This window comes from Triturus cristatus, chromosome 7, assembly GCF_964204655.1.
Source record: "Triturus cristatus chromosome 7, aTriCri1.1, whole genome shotgun sequence".
NCBI classification, from domain to species: Eukaryota; Metazoa; Chordata; class Amphibia; order Caudata; family Salamandridae; genus Triturus; species Triturus cristatus.
The window spans coordinates 346,790,968-346,811,020 of NC_140590.1; the positions used below are offsets into that span (position 1 = coordinate 346,790,968).

At 44.6% G+C, this 20,053-nt stretch overlaps 1 protein-coding gene across 2 annotated transcripts in view; it reads left to right on the top strand.

Annotated features, from left to right (window-relative positions):
* The window catches only part of PRKCG (protein kinase C gamma), a 1,134,441-nt gene that overhangs the window by 969,295 nt on the left and 145,093 nt on the right, over nt 1–20,053 (top strand). For both annotated transcript variants that reach the window (XM_085616481.1, XM_085616482.1), the window contains exons 7-9: nt 4,692–4,826; nt 6,096–6,186; nt 8,582–8,611. In XM_085616481.1, the coding sequence (XP_085472607.1) occupies nt 4,692–4,826; nt 6,096–6,186; nt 8,582–8,611 (256 nt within the window). The remainder of the gene's footprint in view (nt 1–4,691; nt 4,827–6,095; nt 6,187–8,581; nt 8,612–20,053) is intronic.

A 20,053-nucleotide genomic window follows, 5' to 3' on the forward strand; every position in this document is an offset into this window, starting at 1 on the left:
CTCCCACAGGAAAGAGGAGTGCCAGGAGTGGACGAGAACCCGTCCCTAACACGAATGCCAGATGCTCCGTTATCCGAGCCTGCCCTGCTCCCTGACGTACCCTCCAAGTCAGATAATCAGATTAGAAAAAGCATGCATTTATTCAGTATAAAATACAACCCGAGTAGCTTCCCCTCAAAGAGGAGATCTCTCCCTGTCTGATGTTTACATAGCGGAGGAAAGTAATCGTAAATTGGTCCTCAGTTAACCAACCATCTTTTTACATACATGTTCAGCTTCCTTTCACCTTGCTGTTCAGGTGAAGCTTGATGAGCATTCTAAGATGCTTTGGGAGATCTATAATTTAAATTATTTTGGTGGTTTGTTGAATAAGTGCCTGTAAGAATCTACAAATTCCCATTAATCACCATCTAGCTAATTGCTGACCTAGGTGGACATGGCGTGGGAATTTGGACTCTGTGTGCCACACAGAATCTGAGAAGCCAGTGGCTCAAATTGATCTTTTCTGAATTTCATTTTGACTTCCACTATTTAGACTCAGAGTGCCCGTGCACTCCCCAAAACATACTCTTTATTATTTTGTCAGTAACTGAGTAATGTGCTCTGAGTGCATGAAAGATGGATTAGTAATCAGGAGGGTCCAGCAGAGATCTGACATTTTACAAGCCACCTTTGCCTTGCATTTTGAAAGATGCGCTCTTTGATATTTCTATAACTGTGAGGCAGGTGTCTCAGACCTCAGGTGAAGCGATATATTTCAAGAAAACTGAACCACAATATGATCAATCCCGCGGGCTTGTTGAATGGTACAAAGATATGATATGGTGGAGAGGTGTGGCTCACTGGTTAGAGGCGGTCCGCAAGCAGAGAATCGGCCAGGGACCAGGGTTCAATTCCCGACGCGGCAGGGTCGTGGACCAGGGTCAAAACAGACTCGATAATTCTCGCCTCGGTACCTACTCTAACCAGGAACACACTCGGCAACTCTGGGCATTAGCTTGCCTCATCTCCACAACGGCCCCCCACATTCGCTGGGGATGCCAGGTTTCACCTTGGAGATACCCTGGAGGTACCATCTCACAGGGATAGCCAGGACGGGTTCCCCAGCGGTCTACAGCGCCAGGACGCCTCAGGGCAGCAGTGCGCTTTACAAGACACATACATTTACATTTACATTTGATATGTTAAACAATAGAGGGGGGGACCTAGGAGCTATTAAAGGTCCAGTGTCCATGCTCCTGATGCATACATTTTAAACCAACAAGAGGACACTGTTCCTAAAGCAGGATGCAAAAAGTCACCCATAGTTAAGGGTGCAAAAAGTCACCCGTGCATTTAACAAGAAAGAAAAATGTGAACAAAGAAACAGAAACCTTAGGTAAGGGGTACCCACAAGTGAGGGGAAAAAACACTTTTCGTCCTCTGATGCCCTCATACACCCCAAGGGGTGTCATGCTTCATCATCGGGCAGTTGCTCCTCGTAGGGCCGGCGCTACAATTCCCTACGGGTCCCCCGAAGGGTCACTTTATCGGAGATCTTTTATAGGACTGCCGGATGGTGCATGAGGGTGTGTGGGGAGTGGGTTCAATGAGGGTAAAAAAAGGGAATGTGCGTGCAAGATAGTTAATGAGTAAAAAAAGGGGTCAACATGCAGCGACAATGTAACTGTTGTACCCTTCGCAGTCCAAAAACCACTCAATAAAACATTGCCCCAAAGGCTCACTATGCCTGGGTGTCATAGGTCATAGGTCGACATGTTTCGCGCTTATCTCGCCCAACCAGGGTCATTTGCGCTTCTTCAGGACCAGAGGACGAAAAGTGTTTTTTCCCCTCACTTGTGGGTACCCCTTACCTAAGGTTTCTCTTTCTTTGTTCACATTTTTCTTTCTTGTTAAATGCACGGGTGACTTTTTGCACCCTTAAGTATGGGTGCCTTTTTGCATCCTGCTTTAGGAACAGTGTCCTCTTCTTTACAAAGATATGATAGCCTTTCTACTTTAAACAGGCATATTGAGCCTATAGAGGAAAGAAGATAGAAAAGTATTTTGCATACAGTCCGCATGCTTGCAGACTGGTTGTATGATGAAATCCCCCATACATTTACCCCGCATGCCTTTACAACGCAGTCACTACCCCGACTGTGACATTACCACGCATTACTTTATCACACAAGTCATTACAATGACTTGCTTTAGGGCGTGCTAGACAGCGGAATAGAATAAATTACTGTTAAAACTCTCCTCTATGCAACAGTAGTGAAGGTGTTAGTCTTAAAAGACCAACACCAGTCCAACAATGTGCACCCTAAAGCAAGTCGTTGTAGCAGCTTGCGTAGCAAAGTAATGCATGCTCATTTTGCTGATGGGGTAGTGACTACATTGTAAAGGCAGGTCATTGTTTTGAATGTGGGGTAAAGGGTGTTTCCCGTGCTGACCAAATCTGTCACCCTGCATCCCATGGACCACCTGGGGCCAAATTATACATGCGTCGCACTTTTCTTCATTGCGCTGGATACACTCTAATGCGTAGTGTGATGATGAATGCACTGCCCGCAGGGCAGCCGCACACTCACGTTGCCCTGTGGGCAGTGCATTCATGTGAAAAACGCAGCGGTTGCCTTAAAGCCGCTCTGTGTTTTCACAGTGCAGGTGGCAACGTACCTCCAATTTGAAGGGCATTAGAGATCCCCTTGAAGGCGGGTTCAGTCAGCGACTGCACCTGCCTGGTAGGAGATGTCTGTGGGTCCAATGGACCCTTTACTGACTTCAGAGGGCTGCTCTGAGGGAGCGCCCTGACCGTGTACCTCCTGAGAACTTCTTTGCCCGTGTCTGCAATACGGCGCAGGTGCCGAGGCAAAGAAAATCCCTCATTTGCACGGAGCACCCCTTCATGCAAATGAGAGCACTATCGATATTATAGAAGGGGTTGCACAAGCATCTGCGGCCCCTTCGGTAATTCCAAAATACCCCAGGGGTGCGAAACGTGGGCACTTTGGGTAATAAGGCCCCAGGTCTCAACTGGAGAGCAGCACATGGAGTTACTCTCCTGCTCTCTTGAGCCAGTCACCGTTTCTTCGGATGGGTGCTGCCGCACGACAGGAAAAAATGCCGAAGCACCTTAGTGATAAAGTGATGACCTGTAACTGGGCTGAGGGTGCAGGCCATAATTTACTGCAGTGCTGGGATACCCCGGGCCAGGTTAAAAGGGATACCGCCCTATCGAACCGGATCACATTGTTCAGTATGATTACTTCAGCTGCTGGATCACTGGATTAAAATTTCCTAGACAAAAAGTACTACCTGGTTCCCAGAAGGCCTGGGAGTGGTCAGACAGGATTCAGATGGTTGAAAAGCAGATGGATGCAGAGAAGGCAGTATAATTGCTTGCATAAGGGTGCATTTGGTTCTCTATCGAACAAACAAAAAATTCCTTGGCAAAATATATAAAATATTTAAAAACGTTGAACATGAGTACAGCTCTTACAGCCTCAGCTTGTGTGTAAATAGCATCTCCGCCCTTTACTGAGGTGAAGATAGGCCAACTTCTCGAGCAGAAAATAGTTGACCCTTGCGCTTCTATCTAAAGTCTACAGGGGGAGAATCTTTCACATACTCTGGATATGGAGTTTCCCTTAAGATATATTATTGGTCTGAAATATTGTGTCAGAGAAGGAAATAGGGTATTTGGTTGTAAAATTGGACCCCTGCATAACCCCTCTATACCCTTGCATGGCTACTGTAATAAAATAAAACTGTTTACTGATGCGCTGACATTTTCCTTGACTTACATTGTCAATACAATTTCGGACCTTGGGGAGGTTTTCTTAATTTTGAAGTGAGCTGCAACGACTCCTTTCTTGAAAACAGACAAGTAGATGATCCCGCAGGCGACTGGCCCTATCTGAAACCCTGCTGTGGATTTCACTGCTTTTCAATCCTGATTCACTGCCTGTATTGGCAGCACTGGAGGAACACATCCAGTGTTTAGTTGCTTGCACAGTCATGCTTCTCAAAGCACATTTCCCTAAATGTTGAAGCAAATCACTTATTTAATATCCAGCATTGCACTGATAATGGCAATGCCCCTTGATCATTTCTGAATCTCCAAAAGCTGAATGAATGCTTATCTGTGTGGTGGGGTTGGTCAGTGTGGTTCTTATCCTTCTGTCAGACTGTGTGTGAGGTCTTGCCCTCAACGCTAGGTCTCTTCTAATACTTTTGTGTATTGATTGGAAGTGTGATTTTTTACACGTTGCCATTCTAGTCAATATAAACTATACTATTACAAGATGTCCACATTAAGAGCAGGGTTGGTTTGCAAAAAGTCTTTCTTCTTATGTGATTAGCCTCAACTAAATGCAGTGTCGGCCTTCCTAACAAACATCCCCAACATGCACATGGTACGCGCACGGACAAAAGTCGAAATCCAACCGGTCCTCTAAGCAATTTTAAAGGTATATCCTTCTGAATTGTTTGTTTCTCTGGTGTTAGGTGTTAGTATTCTGAAGTGTTTAATGATGGTAACTATATTTCTTGTCTGAGCTGCAATTTCATGAATCCCTTCTAATATTTTATGAAGCCTCTTGTAATGCCCGACTCAGAACTGTTTGTCTCTATTGTAAATTCTAGTCCTGAGTTCCATGAAGACTAAATTTGTGTTTCTTCTTGATGTGGTTGAATTTTTTTTCCAGCGCCCTGAGACCAGGAGACATCGATCGACGGCTGTCAATCGAGGTCTGGGACTGGGATCGCACCACCCGCAATGACTTCATGGGATCGATCTCTTTTGGGATCTCAGAGCTTCTGAAGAACAATGTCAATGGCTGGTGAGAGTTTGGGCCCCATTTGACTTATGCTGGCTTGAGGAGGTGACCATTCAGGGAATGGGTCCTGAGTGATCAGAGTGAACTTTCAATCAAAATGACCACCAAACATTGTAAAAAACAAATGAAGTTGGAAATGATTGTTGGAGTGTAAGTAGAGAAAGCCACACATTGTCCATGTGATTATAAGGGGTAAGCTGTGTCAAGGGCTTAGTCGCCCAGTGAAGGGTACAACTTGTTTTGTGGAAATATTTGTGGTCATGGAAGGTAACTATATTCATCAATACAGTAAATGTATTAAACTGTATGTAAACATTACAGTTCTTCGAAAGACCCACGTGTTTATCTCTCGTTGGATTGGACAATTTAAAGTGCAATATATTGAACTGGTAGATATAGCTGAATATTTCTAAAGTGACATTTACGTTTGCCACGCATCGGTGTGCGTAAGAGCAATGCAACTCACTGTAAAATACCAGCTGCAGGTGCATATACTCACACGAGTGCAAATGTGTAACTTTCCGCAGTTCACAATACTTTTCCAAGCTTCACCTTGAAACCGAGAGGCAAAGTACATTTTTTTCACAAATGTCCTGAAGTCGCATCGGAATTCTTTCTTTAGAAGTAACCCTGTCGCGACCACTTAACTGTGTCGAGTTTTACTTTTTGTTGTTGTGCTGGTGCCTTCTGGTGTGTCATCCATTACCAGAGCTAACACAACTAACACAACTAGGAATCACCTGGCAGCAGAAAGTAGCCATCCCTCTGGTGTCCTCTCCGGCATGTAGGCAGGGAGTTTGCTGTGCAGGAATCTTTCCCAGATGGCCCAGTGTTAAACACAAACTTGTCAACAACTTCTATGAAGGAAGATTCCTGATTTTCACTCTTTCTTTTTCTGCTTTCCTACCCGTTTGGGGTTTTCTGTGTTTGCCCATTTTCCCCATTTGTCTATGGTATTTTGTTCCACCTCTGTCCATGCATATGTGTTTTTGTCACTCGTGCTATGATTTTGCTTTGCACAATTTCTGTCCCTTCCAATGGCCTGTATGTTCTCTTGGTTGACGTCTCATATTCTCATCTCTCTATCTTGGCCTTTTTTCGCTCCTTTCCCTCACCATATTTGATGGTTTTCTGCTCACCCACCACCCCTTATCTGGCTGCTTCTTCCGTTACGCACTCCTGTTGTCTGGCTATACCTTCTCGTCTTTCTGTCTCTCTCTCACTCAAACTCCCCCTGCACCGTCTCGTCTGTCGCCCCTCTGTTCCTCTCAGGTACAAGTTACTGAATCAAGAAGAAGGCGAGTATTACAATGTTCCAGTAGCTGATGATGCCGATGACCTTGGACTGCGGCAAAAGTTTGAGGTATAAGTCCTTGCTGTGCACTGCAATGATACCCAGCACAATCCTGGCCCTCTCTTTGTGCCCTGACATAGGTGCAGTATGCAGGATGCTCTGGGTTGCAAAAACTCTGTCGGGATTGCTTTCTTGAGTATTCTCTTTGTGTGGGAGGATGTGGGGGCTGCTGGGGCATGGTGGGTGGCTCTATTTACCTTCTTCAGTCAGGAGGGGCTGCTGCGTGCCTGCCCAATGTTTAGAGGTTGAACTGGTCTGAAGATGAATTAGATTTTACAGGAAAAAAGCAGCTTTAATTAGATGCCAAGGAAAACATGTTGCTCTCTCGAGTTCATGGCCGACTAGCTTTTCAAAGGATTCCATCGTTCCTGGAAAAAGCAAAGCTCTTTCTGGTTTGAATTTAGATGGAATTGTGAGTCACAATCTGCTGCACTCAGGTTAGCCTTTTGCATTGCATCACAACAGAAGGGAACACATCCTTTACTCATGTCATCTATGGAGTATATCCCTCCCCAATTTGCGCAGAGCCAGCACCCTGGCTGCTTTCTGTCCGTGTCATGTGGGCTTGACATGGCTCGACATGGCCCTGCCCTTGCTCTGCTGTTCTTCCAGAATACACACTGCACAACAGGCTAGTCACGCAGAGAAGATTCTGCGAAAGAGGTATCTTGGCTTACATTAATGCTTTACATTTTCTCTTCCTCTTTTCTTTTCCATCGTCTGCTTCCGCGACCCCACCCACCAGCACACCGTTTCTACTTTGTTTTTGACTTTGCGACCTCCATTTTTAATTCCCCATTATATTTACTACCACTCTGGGCTGACTACTGCTTCATTATGCTCTTTTAATCACTCTTCCTTTCATCCTTCCTTTTAGACTGTCTCTGGTTTTTCTTTCCTTACAATGTTTCTCTCTTTCTTAATCATTATTTTTCTTTATAGGGTTCACAGCTCTTGTTTACATTTTGCTTCCCACACACCCTTATTTTTGGTCCTCTTTCTTATTTTTCTCTGGCATACTTGATTTTCCTTTCTTTCTTACTAGTACTGTATTCATCTCTATCTTCTGTTTTCTTTCATATTTCTATCTCCCTGTGTATGGTATATTAATGCTCTCCGTTCCTTTCAACCTTTCTCTATGCCAGCTGAAGCAATATCTCAATCACTATCTCCCCCACCTTCTCTGTCTGCTGGTTTTTCATTGTCTCTCAGTCTCCCCCTCTCTCTCTATTTTACTTGGGGGCATATCAGCAAGGCGAGGCGATAGAATTATCGTAGCTCTTGCGGCCGTTTTCGGCCGAACAGCGGCTATAAGTTTATCGCCTAATTAGCAAGCTCAAGCTAACGCGTGAAAACTTGCGTTAGCGTAGGAATTCCTAATGCTCAGGTTTGCATCTCCAAAGAGATGCAAAGTGGGCGTTTGTGACCTGACATGACAGGAGAAATGTTGCTAAGCGACATTTCTCCTATCATCAAGCACCACGCTATGAAGCATAGCGGCAAGAAAAGTAGCGATAACCCCTGTTATCGCTACTTTCCATAAGCCTGCTTCAGGACTGCCTTAGCCATGATTTCCTATGGAAGGTGGATATCATGGCTAAGTTTGTGAGTCCCTATCATCAAGCTAACGCCACATTGCGTGAGATTATCGCTGGGTTTTCAGCGATAATCTCACGTTAGGCAGTTAGCGTGAGGATTTTTTTCGCTTTTGAGATAAGCGTTGCTAATAGCATGCTATCTCAGCGATAAAAATCCACGCTAGCCGGCGATAATTATCCTAGCGCTAAGTGCGCCTAGCGATAATTATCGCCGGTTGTTGCTGATATGCCCCTCGGTCTCATAATCTTTCAGCTACCTCACTCTCTCTCTCTCTCTCTCTCTCTCTCTCTCTCTCTCTCTCTCTCTCTCACTCTTTGTCTCTGCCTAGTACTTTTTTATCTTGCACTGTCTCACCCTGTCCCTCAATAATTCTTTCTGTTTGATCTATCTGTATTCTCTCCCTCTCTGTCTCCAGTCTCAATGGTGCTTCCCTCCTCATGTATGTTTTTGTGTCTGTCTATCCCTCTGTCATTCTGTGCTGCTCGCTATTTCTCTCTTCTTTCTCTATCTCTTTCCCACTCTCTACTCTTTTACTTCCCTTTATCCTCTTTTCTCTGCTCACTCATTCTACTCCAATTGCCATCCTCATTTTTCCAGGTCTCTTCTCCCGTCTGTCTTCTTACGACTCTTACTCTTCTTCCTTTGTTTCCCTTCTCAGATAAACACTTTTTCTCTGCCATGTACCTCTTCGCACCTTATTCTCTGTCGCCTACATGTTTTGTTTAAGGCTTCTCACAGTCAATGTTGATGTGATTTTCCCAGTTCTCCTAATTTGCAATTAATCGTTCTTTCTCATTTCTTTCAGGCATGCAACTTCCCCCTGGAACTCTATGAGGTAAGTTTTCCTTATTATATCGGTATGTACAGTTGAATGGATGGATAGGTGGATGTATTGGTGGATGGATGTATTGGTGGATGGATGGATGGATGACACTAGTAGCGCAATTTGAAGTACTGCATCTTCATGTTCTAAATGTCATCAACAATCAGCTTTAAGTCAACCAAAGAGTTTTGATCTAGCCAATGAGGGTTCACATCATGAGACTATTGGCAGAAAATTCCACTTATTAACTTCTTTGGTGAAGAAATCTCTTCCTCCCATGCACGTAAGGTAGGAAGTAGTAGCGATTCATTGGATGATGTCATTATCCTCTCCTCCCACGGCAAGAGGGGTTTGTCCTTCACATAAGAAGGCGCATAAAGAACAAGCATTGGCATAGCCAATAGGTCTCGCCTTTGGGACCTTAGAAGTGTTGAGCCAGAGCCATTGACTTTCCCAATGCCTTTAAGCTATGTTGAAAAGTTATAATAAAGTGTTATAAGCATTTTTGTTATCTCATATAAAACCAAGAATACATTATGTACAACTGAACAATCCTATTAAAAAAGAATTAAAATAAAAAATGCCTTCTAGTTTTTTTGCCCTTTCAATGCTGGCAACTTCTTCCTGCCTGTACTAATGCTTGTTTGTTATAGTTTTTCTTGTTAATGGGGGGAAGTACTAAGAACCCACCCCAAGATACTACCATCTTCAACCCTAGACGGATGAAAGGCAGAGTTTGCCCTGCGCTACTTCGAACCGGTCTCTCGACGTCTGTACAGTAGACGCATGGCCCATTAAATTACCTCCCTTCAGGCCAGGGCGGTCAAAGTGGCTAAAAGCATTCCTTTTGGAATTGCCCAAAATATTTGAATTATTATTATTTATTTTTTATGCGTGCAACAGGTCTTTTTAGGATTGCCCATGGTTTGCCGCAGCCTCATACCTGCCTGCCCTCAAGCAGTTGGGATTCTGGCTACATATGTTTACTTTCACCCTTCGTGCATTATTCCAGAGAAAAGCACATTGCACAGCGGAAGCGGATGTACTTCATCCAAGCCTGGGGCAGCTCCCAAACCCCTCAAACTTCAACGCATGCACACGGTGTGTATGTAGCCAGATTTACGATTCTCCTATTACTATGACCAGAGAACCGCAATTCTGGCTACACACAGTGTGCATGCGAATTCCCTATAGAACCATCTGTTAGGGGCAAAAGTCCCTGCGTGTTGACCACCGACTGTACTGAGTGCAGCTGAGTCCGTATACCCCTTTAAACTCCCCAATATTAGGTTCCCCCATACAACATTAGAGGACCAAACCAGAAAGAAAAACTCAACAGGAACTCTGTGATTTCTATAATTAGGTGCATTCACCTTAAGGGGAGTGGCCACTACCCGCCTCAAATCGTACTGCACACTATACTCAATATTTGAATTCTGTAGCGCTCCAGCCGAAGCCCTATCTTAGTAACATTACTTCTAACAATAAGACCATCCAGTGACAGAATCATGCAAAGGTTCATACTCATCTGACATGTTCGGCATAACGCTATATTCATCCCAAATAGTCATTGACAGTCTGCGGGGTAACCAGGGGGAACAGCGTCATGCTACTCTCTGAGTCGGAGTGGGCGTTAGCGTCCTCAGAAGAGTCCACAGTTTCTGCTACTGTATGCGCATCGTGTGTCGCCAGTGCCACCGCTGTCTGTATAGCGTCTCTTTGACTGTCTGAGATCTGCTCCTGTGAGGGGTTCACGCCATTACCAGATCCAGCCAGGCGCCTTTTATCCGGCCTGTCGCGATGAACGCATTGAGTCTGGTGCTGCTGGTCCTGTAGATGAATAGAGCTGGGGTGGAGTCAGCCTTAAGTCAGACTAAACATCTCATAGTCAGTGCACTTAAGTATGTGTACGGTTTCAGGAGATAGATTGTATGTGAATGACTGCAGTCCTTACACAACTGTCATATTCAACTATGGATAAAATTCCCGATCCACCTTGTGTAAATAGTTCACATTAAAAGGGATATTTGCTAATATATTGTGGTGTTTGCTTCTGAGGTACAGCTGTTAAACATGAATAAATTGCACCATTGAATTGGAAGAATCAGTCAAGTTGAAGAAAAGACTAAAGGCATACAAAAAACAAACTGAACTGTTGAAATGAACAAATGAGAAATAAAGTTCAACAGCAGAGGCTAAATTTTATTGTCAGTGGGTAAAATGACCTGTGGCTTTTTGTACATAATTATGAACCACACAATACCTTAAAATGTGTTTGACCACCTGCGTCTAATCTTTTGAGTGTCATAGCTATAGTACTAACGTGTGCCCTTTTTGCAGGATCTCTCATTCTGGACATTTGTGTTTAGCTGCAGGCATCTTCTGCATCTTTCATCTCTATTTTAGAAATCATAATCATCATGTAGAGCACTCGGGCCAGAGGGCACGGTAATGGTGCGCTCTTCACTCTGTCAACAACCATATTTTGCATTTTCCTTGATCTACACTCAAAGTAAGAAGACATCCCTCAAGGAGAACTTCAGAAGCTCCTTGTTTGGTTCCCTCTGTCTGCCTGAGCAATCCAGTGTTTTATAGGGGAGAGGATGTGGTCTAACGGCCAGAGCTGCCAATTTCAGAGCTGTGGATCCAGGTTCAAGTCTCGGGGTCGGCTCAGTATCCTGTGATTCTGGGCAAATCATTTAATCTGCCTGTGCCTATGGGCAGCGCCTGGATACTCTTGTGGGTGGCAAGCTGCACTATACAAATCTGCAATTCATTTGGCTTCTTCCACTCTGAATATCTATGCCTTCTAGGTCTCTGGTGTGTCTTGCCACTGTATTTTCAACGTTCAAATGTTCTTGTTCTTCTTCCTTTCAGTTTCTCCTTTTTCTTATGGAACAAGAGCAATATTCTTCTCTACTTTCACATATCATAATTTTAAGTGGTTCAGACACCTTTGCCTTGGACAGCCTCAGGCAGTGTCTTGATTGGGTTTCAGTATAGTATCTCATTGAGATTGCCATTTTTTGCAATTACAAAGATATCTGGGATCAGTTGGTTTTTATTAGCTGTAGTCTTCTTGTTCAGTCTGCCTATGCCCTTTAGACATTACCACACTCTTTGATCCCCACCAGCATCCTTACCCTATTCTTTCTCCGAAAGATGGCGCTATGACCAATTATTACAATTAACAAATTTGCTCGCTTACTCACTTAGCCTTGATGTTAAACCTGATGCTGCATCTGACACCTCCTCATCATAAGGGCCACTGCCCAGAACTTCTGCAAAGCGCCTCCTCTCCACACCTTCCTACAAAACTCCTCTGTCTTCCAACCAAATGTATCAAACCACTGCTCTAATCCTCCTGCTAATGCTTTTGGAAGGGTGTTTGTTGTGTCCTTCTTATTATCATTTGAAGTTACGTAATAGATATTAGCTTGCGCCCTGTCTGAAAACTTGTCATTACCTGTCACTGAGCGATGCAAAGATATATGCACTGATTTTAGCTTAACTGCTTATTCTAGTCGGCCAAAATGTTTCCAGTGTGTCCCACTGCCTTTCGGGATTTTATAAAATGGCTGTTACAATAGTCTACCGAGTTGTTTACCTGCAGTCTAGTTATTAGCTTGCAGTCCTACATCCTTCTCATGCTCAGATTTGATGTAACTCAACACCCAGTGATGTAATCTCTGCTGCCATGCTCAATCAGCATCACTTCACTTAATGGTGCAACCCAACTGCAGGTCTCAGTCCACCAGCACCCAGTGCTGCCAGCCCGATAGTGCTATACACAAACCACAGGGTAAGATTGTAGTAGTCATGGTATAATCTGCCTCTGCAGAGACAGATTACCCATGTGTATTCCATTTCATGTGTTGTTTATTCTGGAGTGTTGATGTAGAATCCTAAGGGACACTTGCTCCTGGGAGCCCTATGGATAGGTCGTTTCCTGTTACTGTTATACCTATTTGAATAAAGAAAAAGCTGTTCAACCTCTTCCGACTTTCCAGAGTACTTCATTACACTGGCGACGATTTGGCGGAAATAGGACCCTACATCTACCTTGGATTAACCTGGAAGCGTCCTAACATGGCTGAATTTCACAACTGTAAGGTACTGCTAGCGCGAAACCTGCGCACCCTTCCCAAAACCTTGCCTGAAACGTGTTTGCCTTCTCTTATTACCAGCAATTTTCAGTTATTTTTTTTCCAACTTGAAAAAGAAAACTTATCTGGCGCTTTGCTGTTATCTGCTAGCGCTCACCCTGCCTCGCGGCTGCCATTCGCATTCATCTCGCTGTGGATTCCTTTGGGCCGCTTCGAAGTGAAACTTTCGTCACGGCGCTGCCATGCTCTTACCTCATTGTCTCCTTGACAACCCTGCAGAGACCTCGTCTTGCAGAGCTGCCGCGCTCATAACCCTCTCAGCGCCGCCGTGCCTTTTTACCTGGGAAACAAGAAACAGACAGGAAATAGAGGCAGACGCAAACTTCACGTGCTTATAACAAACGAAAAGCACACACAACTTCAAATTTCAACTCTTTGCTAGTACCTCCCTACTGTCAAAAATAATAGAATCGTTATAAATTAAGGCTCAGGCTTATTAACACTGCTTTGCACCATTTCAATGCTTACCTACGAAATCTAAGTGAACATTTTGTTACTACAGTGACAGGCAGACTACAAGTCGAAGTGACTTCGGGGCAAATTAGCAAGACCGGCGATAAAATTATCGCCGTTTTAGCGGCAGGAAACTACCGCTAAAATGGCGATAATGGGCTTGCTAATATGTGTTATAGAATTCCAATAGAAGCCCAGGTTAGATGTCCTGCACATCTAACCTGGGCTTCTACTGGAATTCTATAACGCATATTAGCAAGCCCATTATCGCCGTTTTAGCGTCAGTTTCCTGCCGCTAAAACGGCAATAATTTTATCGCCGGTCTTGCTAATATGCCCCCTCATTCTTTTTCTGGTGATCTTGAATTGGTCTTCTTCGGTGACTGGCACACCATAGTTATTTATGCCTGCCACAAGATTACTTTACAAAGGTGAGAGGCATACCTCAAGAATTTAAAGATAACCACAGTTTATCTCCACCAAAAAGGGGCTGTCTTCAGAAAAAGATTTCAATACATACTGTTGATTTTGCTTCTGTACGGTGATAGGCACACCAGTGTGAATTATCCTGCCTGTCATAATTTCTCCATCCTACGGTGACAAGCACACCTTACTATTTTTTTTCTGCCTGCCTTCTGTACACAAGTAGTTTAATATACAAAATGCAAAATGTTACGCCACCAACTTTTTACCTTACAAATCCAGGGGAGCCTGCTATTTGCTGGTCCAAATGGAAAAAGGTTTTCCTAAATTATGCCAGAGTTTGTGGGGTCTCTCTAAGTGCCGAAAGGAAGTCTGCCCTACTTTTGCATTGTCTAGGCTCTGAAGGGCAAGAGGTGTAGGAACATCTTCCACCTGAGCAATACTGAGTCAGACAGTTTTAATGAATTTGAAATTTGTTTAAAAAAACTTGATAAACATTACCTTCCAAAAGTAAGTACTATTTTAGAGAGATATCATTTTGGAAAGCGTATACAAAAACCTCAAGAATCAGTTGAAGTGTATGTGACTGATTTACGGAAATTAGGCTCAACGTGCAAGCTCAAAGGGTCTCTTGATGAACGTATTTGTGACCAATTTATGTTAGGTTGCAACATAGAAAAAAATTAAAGCCATTTAGCCTATGATAAGTCATGTCCAGCCTTATCTTCCAAATGCCACAGTTGTGGGAAATTAGGTCATTTAGCTAAAGCTTGTAGAGGTAAAATAAACAAGAAGAGCAAACGGGTGAAAGAAATCTGTATACAAAATGAAAGTGATTCTGATTATGGTGAGTTGCATTGTGGTGAAATACTACTTCAGGTTGGTCTGAATACGGGTAAGCGCCCCATTGACAATGTCAAAGTGAATGGTCATGCTAAAAATATGCTCTTTCAGGGGCCAAAATTTCTTTAGTTCCAAAAAACTTCTTTGATTCACCTTGAAAGGGAAAGTGAAGGTTTTTAAACCTGAAATCAAGCCTCTTGCTTATGGTGGACAACTCATAACATTATTTGGTAATTTCATCGGTGATATTGAATACAAGGGAAGACTCACTACAGGAAAGATTTATTTCTCCTCTAAGGGGGACAGTATTGTCAGTTGGATTCATCAAGTTGATCTGGGAGTGATGTTGGTTCCGGGTGGTAATCCCTGCATTGTTCTCAAGGATATTCCCTCACATACTGTTTTCAGGGATGTTGTGGTTAATGAACCTTTGAAGATTGATCAGGTGGGTGACCTACATAGTGAGTTTGAACAAGTCTTTAATGAAAAGTTAGGCTGTCTCTCAGGTTACACCCATAAAATCATTCTTAGAGCTGATGCCACTCGGGTAACATGCAAAGTGCACAGTGTGCCTTTGGTATTAAGAGAGTCCATGCGTATAGAACCTGAGAAGTTAAAGAAGGAGGGCATAATTGTAGAGACGGAAGCGAGTGATTGGTTGGCTCCGGTAATCCTGGCACACAAAGCCTCCGGTGAGGTGAGATTATGTGTAGATCTTCGGGCTCTTAATCGAGCTGTCATTGACGACAGGTATCCCTTGCCCAACATCACTGAGATGCTGACGCAATTGGAAGGGGCCAAAGTTTTCTCCAAATTAGATCTAAAAGCTGCATGTCATCAGATCAAAATTGATGATGATTCCATGGACTTCTGTGGCCTCAGTGTTACAACGGGCAATAGAAGATGTCTTGCAAGGGTTGTCTGGAGTAAAAATATACCAAGACGACGTCTTAGTTCATGGATCTTCTCACAAAATTCACAATGATAGGCTTAGAGCAGTTTTGAAAAGGTTTAAGTTACGAGGTTTGGCGTTGTGTGAAAACAAGTGTAAATTAAATCTCTCAGAAATTAATTACCTGGGGTACAAGTTAACTATGGGAGGAGTTAGACCCAAAGATCATCTGGTAAAAACCATTGAGAATCTCCCTGTGCCACAGTACAGAGATGATCTGGTCACCTTCCTGTGTATGGCGGAATATTACAATAAATGTAGTCCACAATTTGCCAGCCGCACCTTCGCTTTAAGGACTCTGTTGAAGAAAGTTGCAAAATTCATTTGGTCCTCTTGTTTTCAAGCTGAATTTGTTGTTGTCAAAAAAGCTCTGAATAGTGCACCATCCCTTAAAGTTTTGACACTGCCACCCGTTCTATCCTGATTACGGATGCCAGTTCCAAAGGTTTAGGTGCAGTACTAAAACAAGTAAAAGGTGAAAAGGAAGTTACTCTCATTTTCCTCTTTAGGGCTCTTGTAGGTCCAGAAATACAATACTCGGTTATTGAAAAAGAAACTTTATGTATTTTTTGGGCCATCAAGAAGTAAAAACAAATTCTCTGGGGAAACTCATTTGTGGTTCGTTCCGATCACAAACCTTTAAAAGACTTGTTTTGCAAAAAGAGCTTAGATGCTGTATCATCCAGAATTTGTAAGTGGATAGTCACCTTACAGGACTACGACTTTATGGTGAATTATATACCTGGTGCAGCGAATAAAGTCACTGACTGTCTCTCTCGCTTAGTCCCCACACACTCTGATGATGAGTCTGACAACTGTAAAAATCTATGGGAAGATGATGAATACAAGGTGTGTGAGATTATAGAAGAGGTAATAAGTGAGGAAGAGTAGAAGAACACCATGTTGTGTGATGATGTGCTCTGTGAAGTCTGTAGGTTGGTGACTGATGGTTGGGGTTGTATTAAGAACTTGAATGAAGAAGTTCCCAAGTTCTGGAATGTGCGGAATTCATTATCTGTTGGTGATGGTCTACTTTGGAGGGGTACTAGACTTTTTCCTCTTTCACTTATTAGGATGAAAATCATCCATTTAGACCCCCAAGGTCACCAAAGCATTTCAAAAACTAAAGAGAGCATTTGTTTACATTTCTGGTGGCCAGGTATTGATCTTCTTGTGGAACAGGTGGTGAGGGATTGTATGGAATGCAATGCCTGTGATAAAATATACAAGTCTAGGGTACAACCCATCATTGTAAATGACTCCCCGACTCGCTGTTGGCAAGAAGTGGCTTTCGATCTCTTGGGGCCCGTTACAAGTAAGGTGGGTCAATCCTATGTTCTTGTCCTGATGGACATGTATTCTAGATGGCCAGAAATTAAGGTTCCTCAAAGTATTGAGACTAAAGATGTTGTCAAATTTTTAAGTGAAAGTTTCTGCAGGGAAGGACTCCCTGACTGTTAACTGACAATGGTGTTCAATTAGTCTCAAAAGATAGGGAAGACTTCTTGGCTAAGAGAGGTATCAAGCACAAACGTTGTGCTCTCTATCATCCCAAAACCAACAGGATGGTAGAGAGATTCAGCTGGGTACTGAAGGAATCTATCCAACAAGCTAAGGTTCAAGGCAAAGACTGGAGATCTGAAATCATTTAGAGAGTGATGATTTATCACCTCACACCTCACTCCACAACAAGAAAGATTCCTTTTGAACTGTTTAGGGGACAGAGTCCCAACACACATATATTCCAATCTTGGATGAGGGGTAAGTGTACAGATGTTGTGAATTCTGATTGTGTACCCTGGCAGCAGACTCAAGAAATGAAGTGCATCAAGAGGAAAGAGTACTTTGACACAAGGCATGCTGTGTCTCACACGCATGTATGTGTGAGTGACAAAGTGAGGGTACGTTACCCACAAAAGTCTGCAGGTTCTAAATTTTCTTCACTTTTTAAAGTGTCTAGGTTGTTTCAAAATGCTGTTAAACCTTTTTTTTTTGATAATCAATTTGATTGAATTTTGAATGTAACAAAGAAAACAGCACCATTTAGGACTGCATCTTAAAAGGAAGACCAAGTCAAAAACACATCACATTGGCATAAAAGGATAGACACACATAAGTCCAGTATTGGCATATCCACTTCCAATCTAAAGATCATATCAATCCAAATCAGTCTTCTATCACTCCAACCCATTTGCCCCACCTTTGGCGAAATTTCTTAGGACTCCCCTGGCCACATAAAGAGGTTGTTCCTGCGCGGCAAACCAGTCCACCCCTCTGCGCCAGCGCGGCAATGTGGGCGAGGTAGTGTTCAACCAGTGAGCTGCAATGTCCCTCTTAGTTACCACCAGTGCTGTATTAAGGAAGAGTTTCTCAGCCCTTTTGCCATCCAGCCCCTCGGTGATGCCCAGGAGAACAAATGTAGGATCCTGAGGAACCTCCCAGGCCAAGACCTCTGTGAGTTCTCCCGCTAAGGACTCCCATTACACCTGTATCGCAGGGCAAAGCCATACCATATGATAGAAGTCTGCATGGGAGTGGGGGCAGCGGGGACAAAGGACATCAGCCGATGCCCCGCGCGGTGGAGACGCAGCGGTGTAAGATAGGCAGCGTGTAGGAAGTATATTTGGACCAGCCGAAGCCTCTCTGAGACCGCAATTGTTTTAGGAGCCATCAGGCCATCTCTCCTGTCAGCGTCCTCTAGAGCCCTGAGCCAGCCCTCCCATTTGTCCTGGAGTTGAGAGAGGGAGTTGGGGATGTTGTTGTTGAGTAAACGATAAATGCGGGAGATCCCTCCCCTTCCCAAATCACCGGTCATGACCTGAGCTTCGGGTGGACCATACTGAGGCAAGGAAGTGCCATCCGAAATATAGGAGCGGAGGGCATGGCGCAACTGCAGATATCGGAAAAATTGAGAGGAGTGGAGGGAGTGCCTGGTCTGCAAATCCTGAAAGGAGCGTAGATGGGTACCACTCCAGACATCACGCAGCAGGGAGATCCCAATGAGGTCCCAGGGCCGGAACCCAGATAAGGAAGCGACCTTTCGGAGCCTGGTGCTGCACCACAAGGGGGTATACTGGGTCAGCTTGCCCGACCAGCGGGTATGACGTAGTGAAGCCCGCCAGGCCAGGAGCACTCAGGGAGAGCCTGGGGAGCAACGTCTCCATACAGCATCCCCTGGATAGCGGAGAAGCCAAAGGTGTGCAGTTCCAGGTGATATGCCGGGTCAGACCAGCCGCCGTTAAACCAATCGTGTACCGTAAGGAGCCAGGTCACTAAATAATAGACATAGAGGCTCGTCATCCCAAGACCCCCATCAAAAGGTGGATTCGGCATTGGTCCAGGGCCAGCCTGGGCCTCCACCCCCTCCCCCCCCATAAAAACTTAGTGGCCAAACCGTCCATTTCACGGAACCAAGATCTAGCAAAGGAAAGATGTGTATTTTGAAGCATGTAAAGAAAGCGAGGTAAAATCATCATTTTAAAAAGGGCTATCCTACCCAGAGTGTTCAGGGGCAGCGTACGCCATTTAAGGAGGTCTGTGCGGACCCGCTTAACCAGTGGGGTGATGTTTAGTGACCATGCGAGGTCAGGGAGAAGGGCTACCCAGATCCCTAAGTACTTGAAGGATTGCCGTCGAAGGGGAATCATCAACTGCCAATCAAAACACTCATGTGACAAGTGAAGGGGGACCAAAACGGACTTGGCTGGGTTTAGCTGAAGGCCGGAGGTGCACTGAAAGAGGTCCAATGCTCGGAGGCATCTGGGCCCCGAGTGCGCCGGGTCTGCCAGAAACAGCAGTACATCATCTGCGTAGAGTGCAATCTTATCGTCTTCAAAGCCGGGCCACCTCCATCCAGTGAGGGAGTGGTCAGATCGAATAAGGCAGGCAAGGGGCTCTATTGCCAAAGCAAATAGGATCGGTGAGAGGGGCACCCCTGCCGCGTACCCCTCCTAATGGTGAATGGATGAGACAGAGCTCCATTGACAAGGACCTGCACCCGGGGTCGATGATATAGCGTCTTCACCAAGTTGCAAAAAGGGAGTCCAAAGCCCATTTACTCTAACACTGCCTCCAAATTGCCCCAAATCAGCTGAATCAAAAGCCTTCTCGAAATCTACAAGGAGAGACAAGTAGGGGGACAGCAGGTGTCGGTTCGCAAGAGGAAGAAGAAAGTGTCTAAGACAGTGTCTAGTCCCTCGGAGAGGCATGAACCCGCATTGGTCTGGATGACCCAGATTAGCTAGGTGTGGTCTTATGCGGTTGGCCAGGACAGAGGCGAAGATCTTAAGCTCAGTATTGATAAGTGAGATGGGACGATAGTCCCAGCAGCAGCTCGAGGGGGCTGAGACTTGGGGATCACTTGAATGGTCGCTAGGTCCGTCTCCGGGCGGAAAGAGACACACTCCACCGCTTCACGGTACATCGCCATTAGAGGTGATACCAAGGTGTCTCGGTAAGACGCGTAAAATTCTTGGGGGAGCACGTCCGGGCCTGGCGTCTTACCTGCCGCCATGCGTGACAATTCCTCGGGGGGAATTGGAAGGTCTAGTGCCTCCGCCTCAGGTTCACTAAGGTGCGGAAGGGGGAACCGAAAGACCAAGCTTCCGTGCTGAATAGG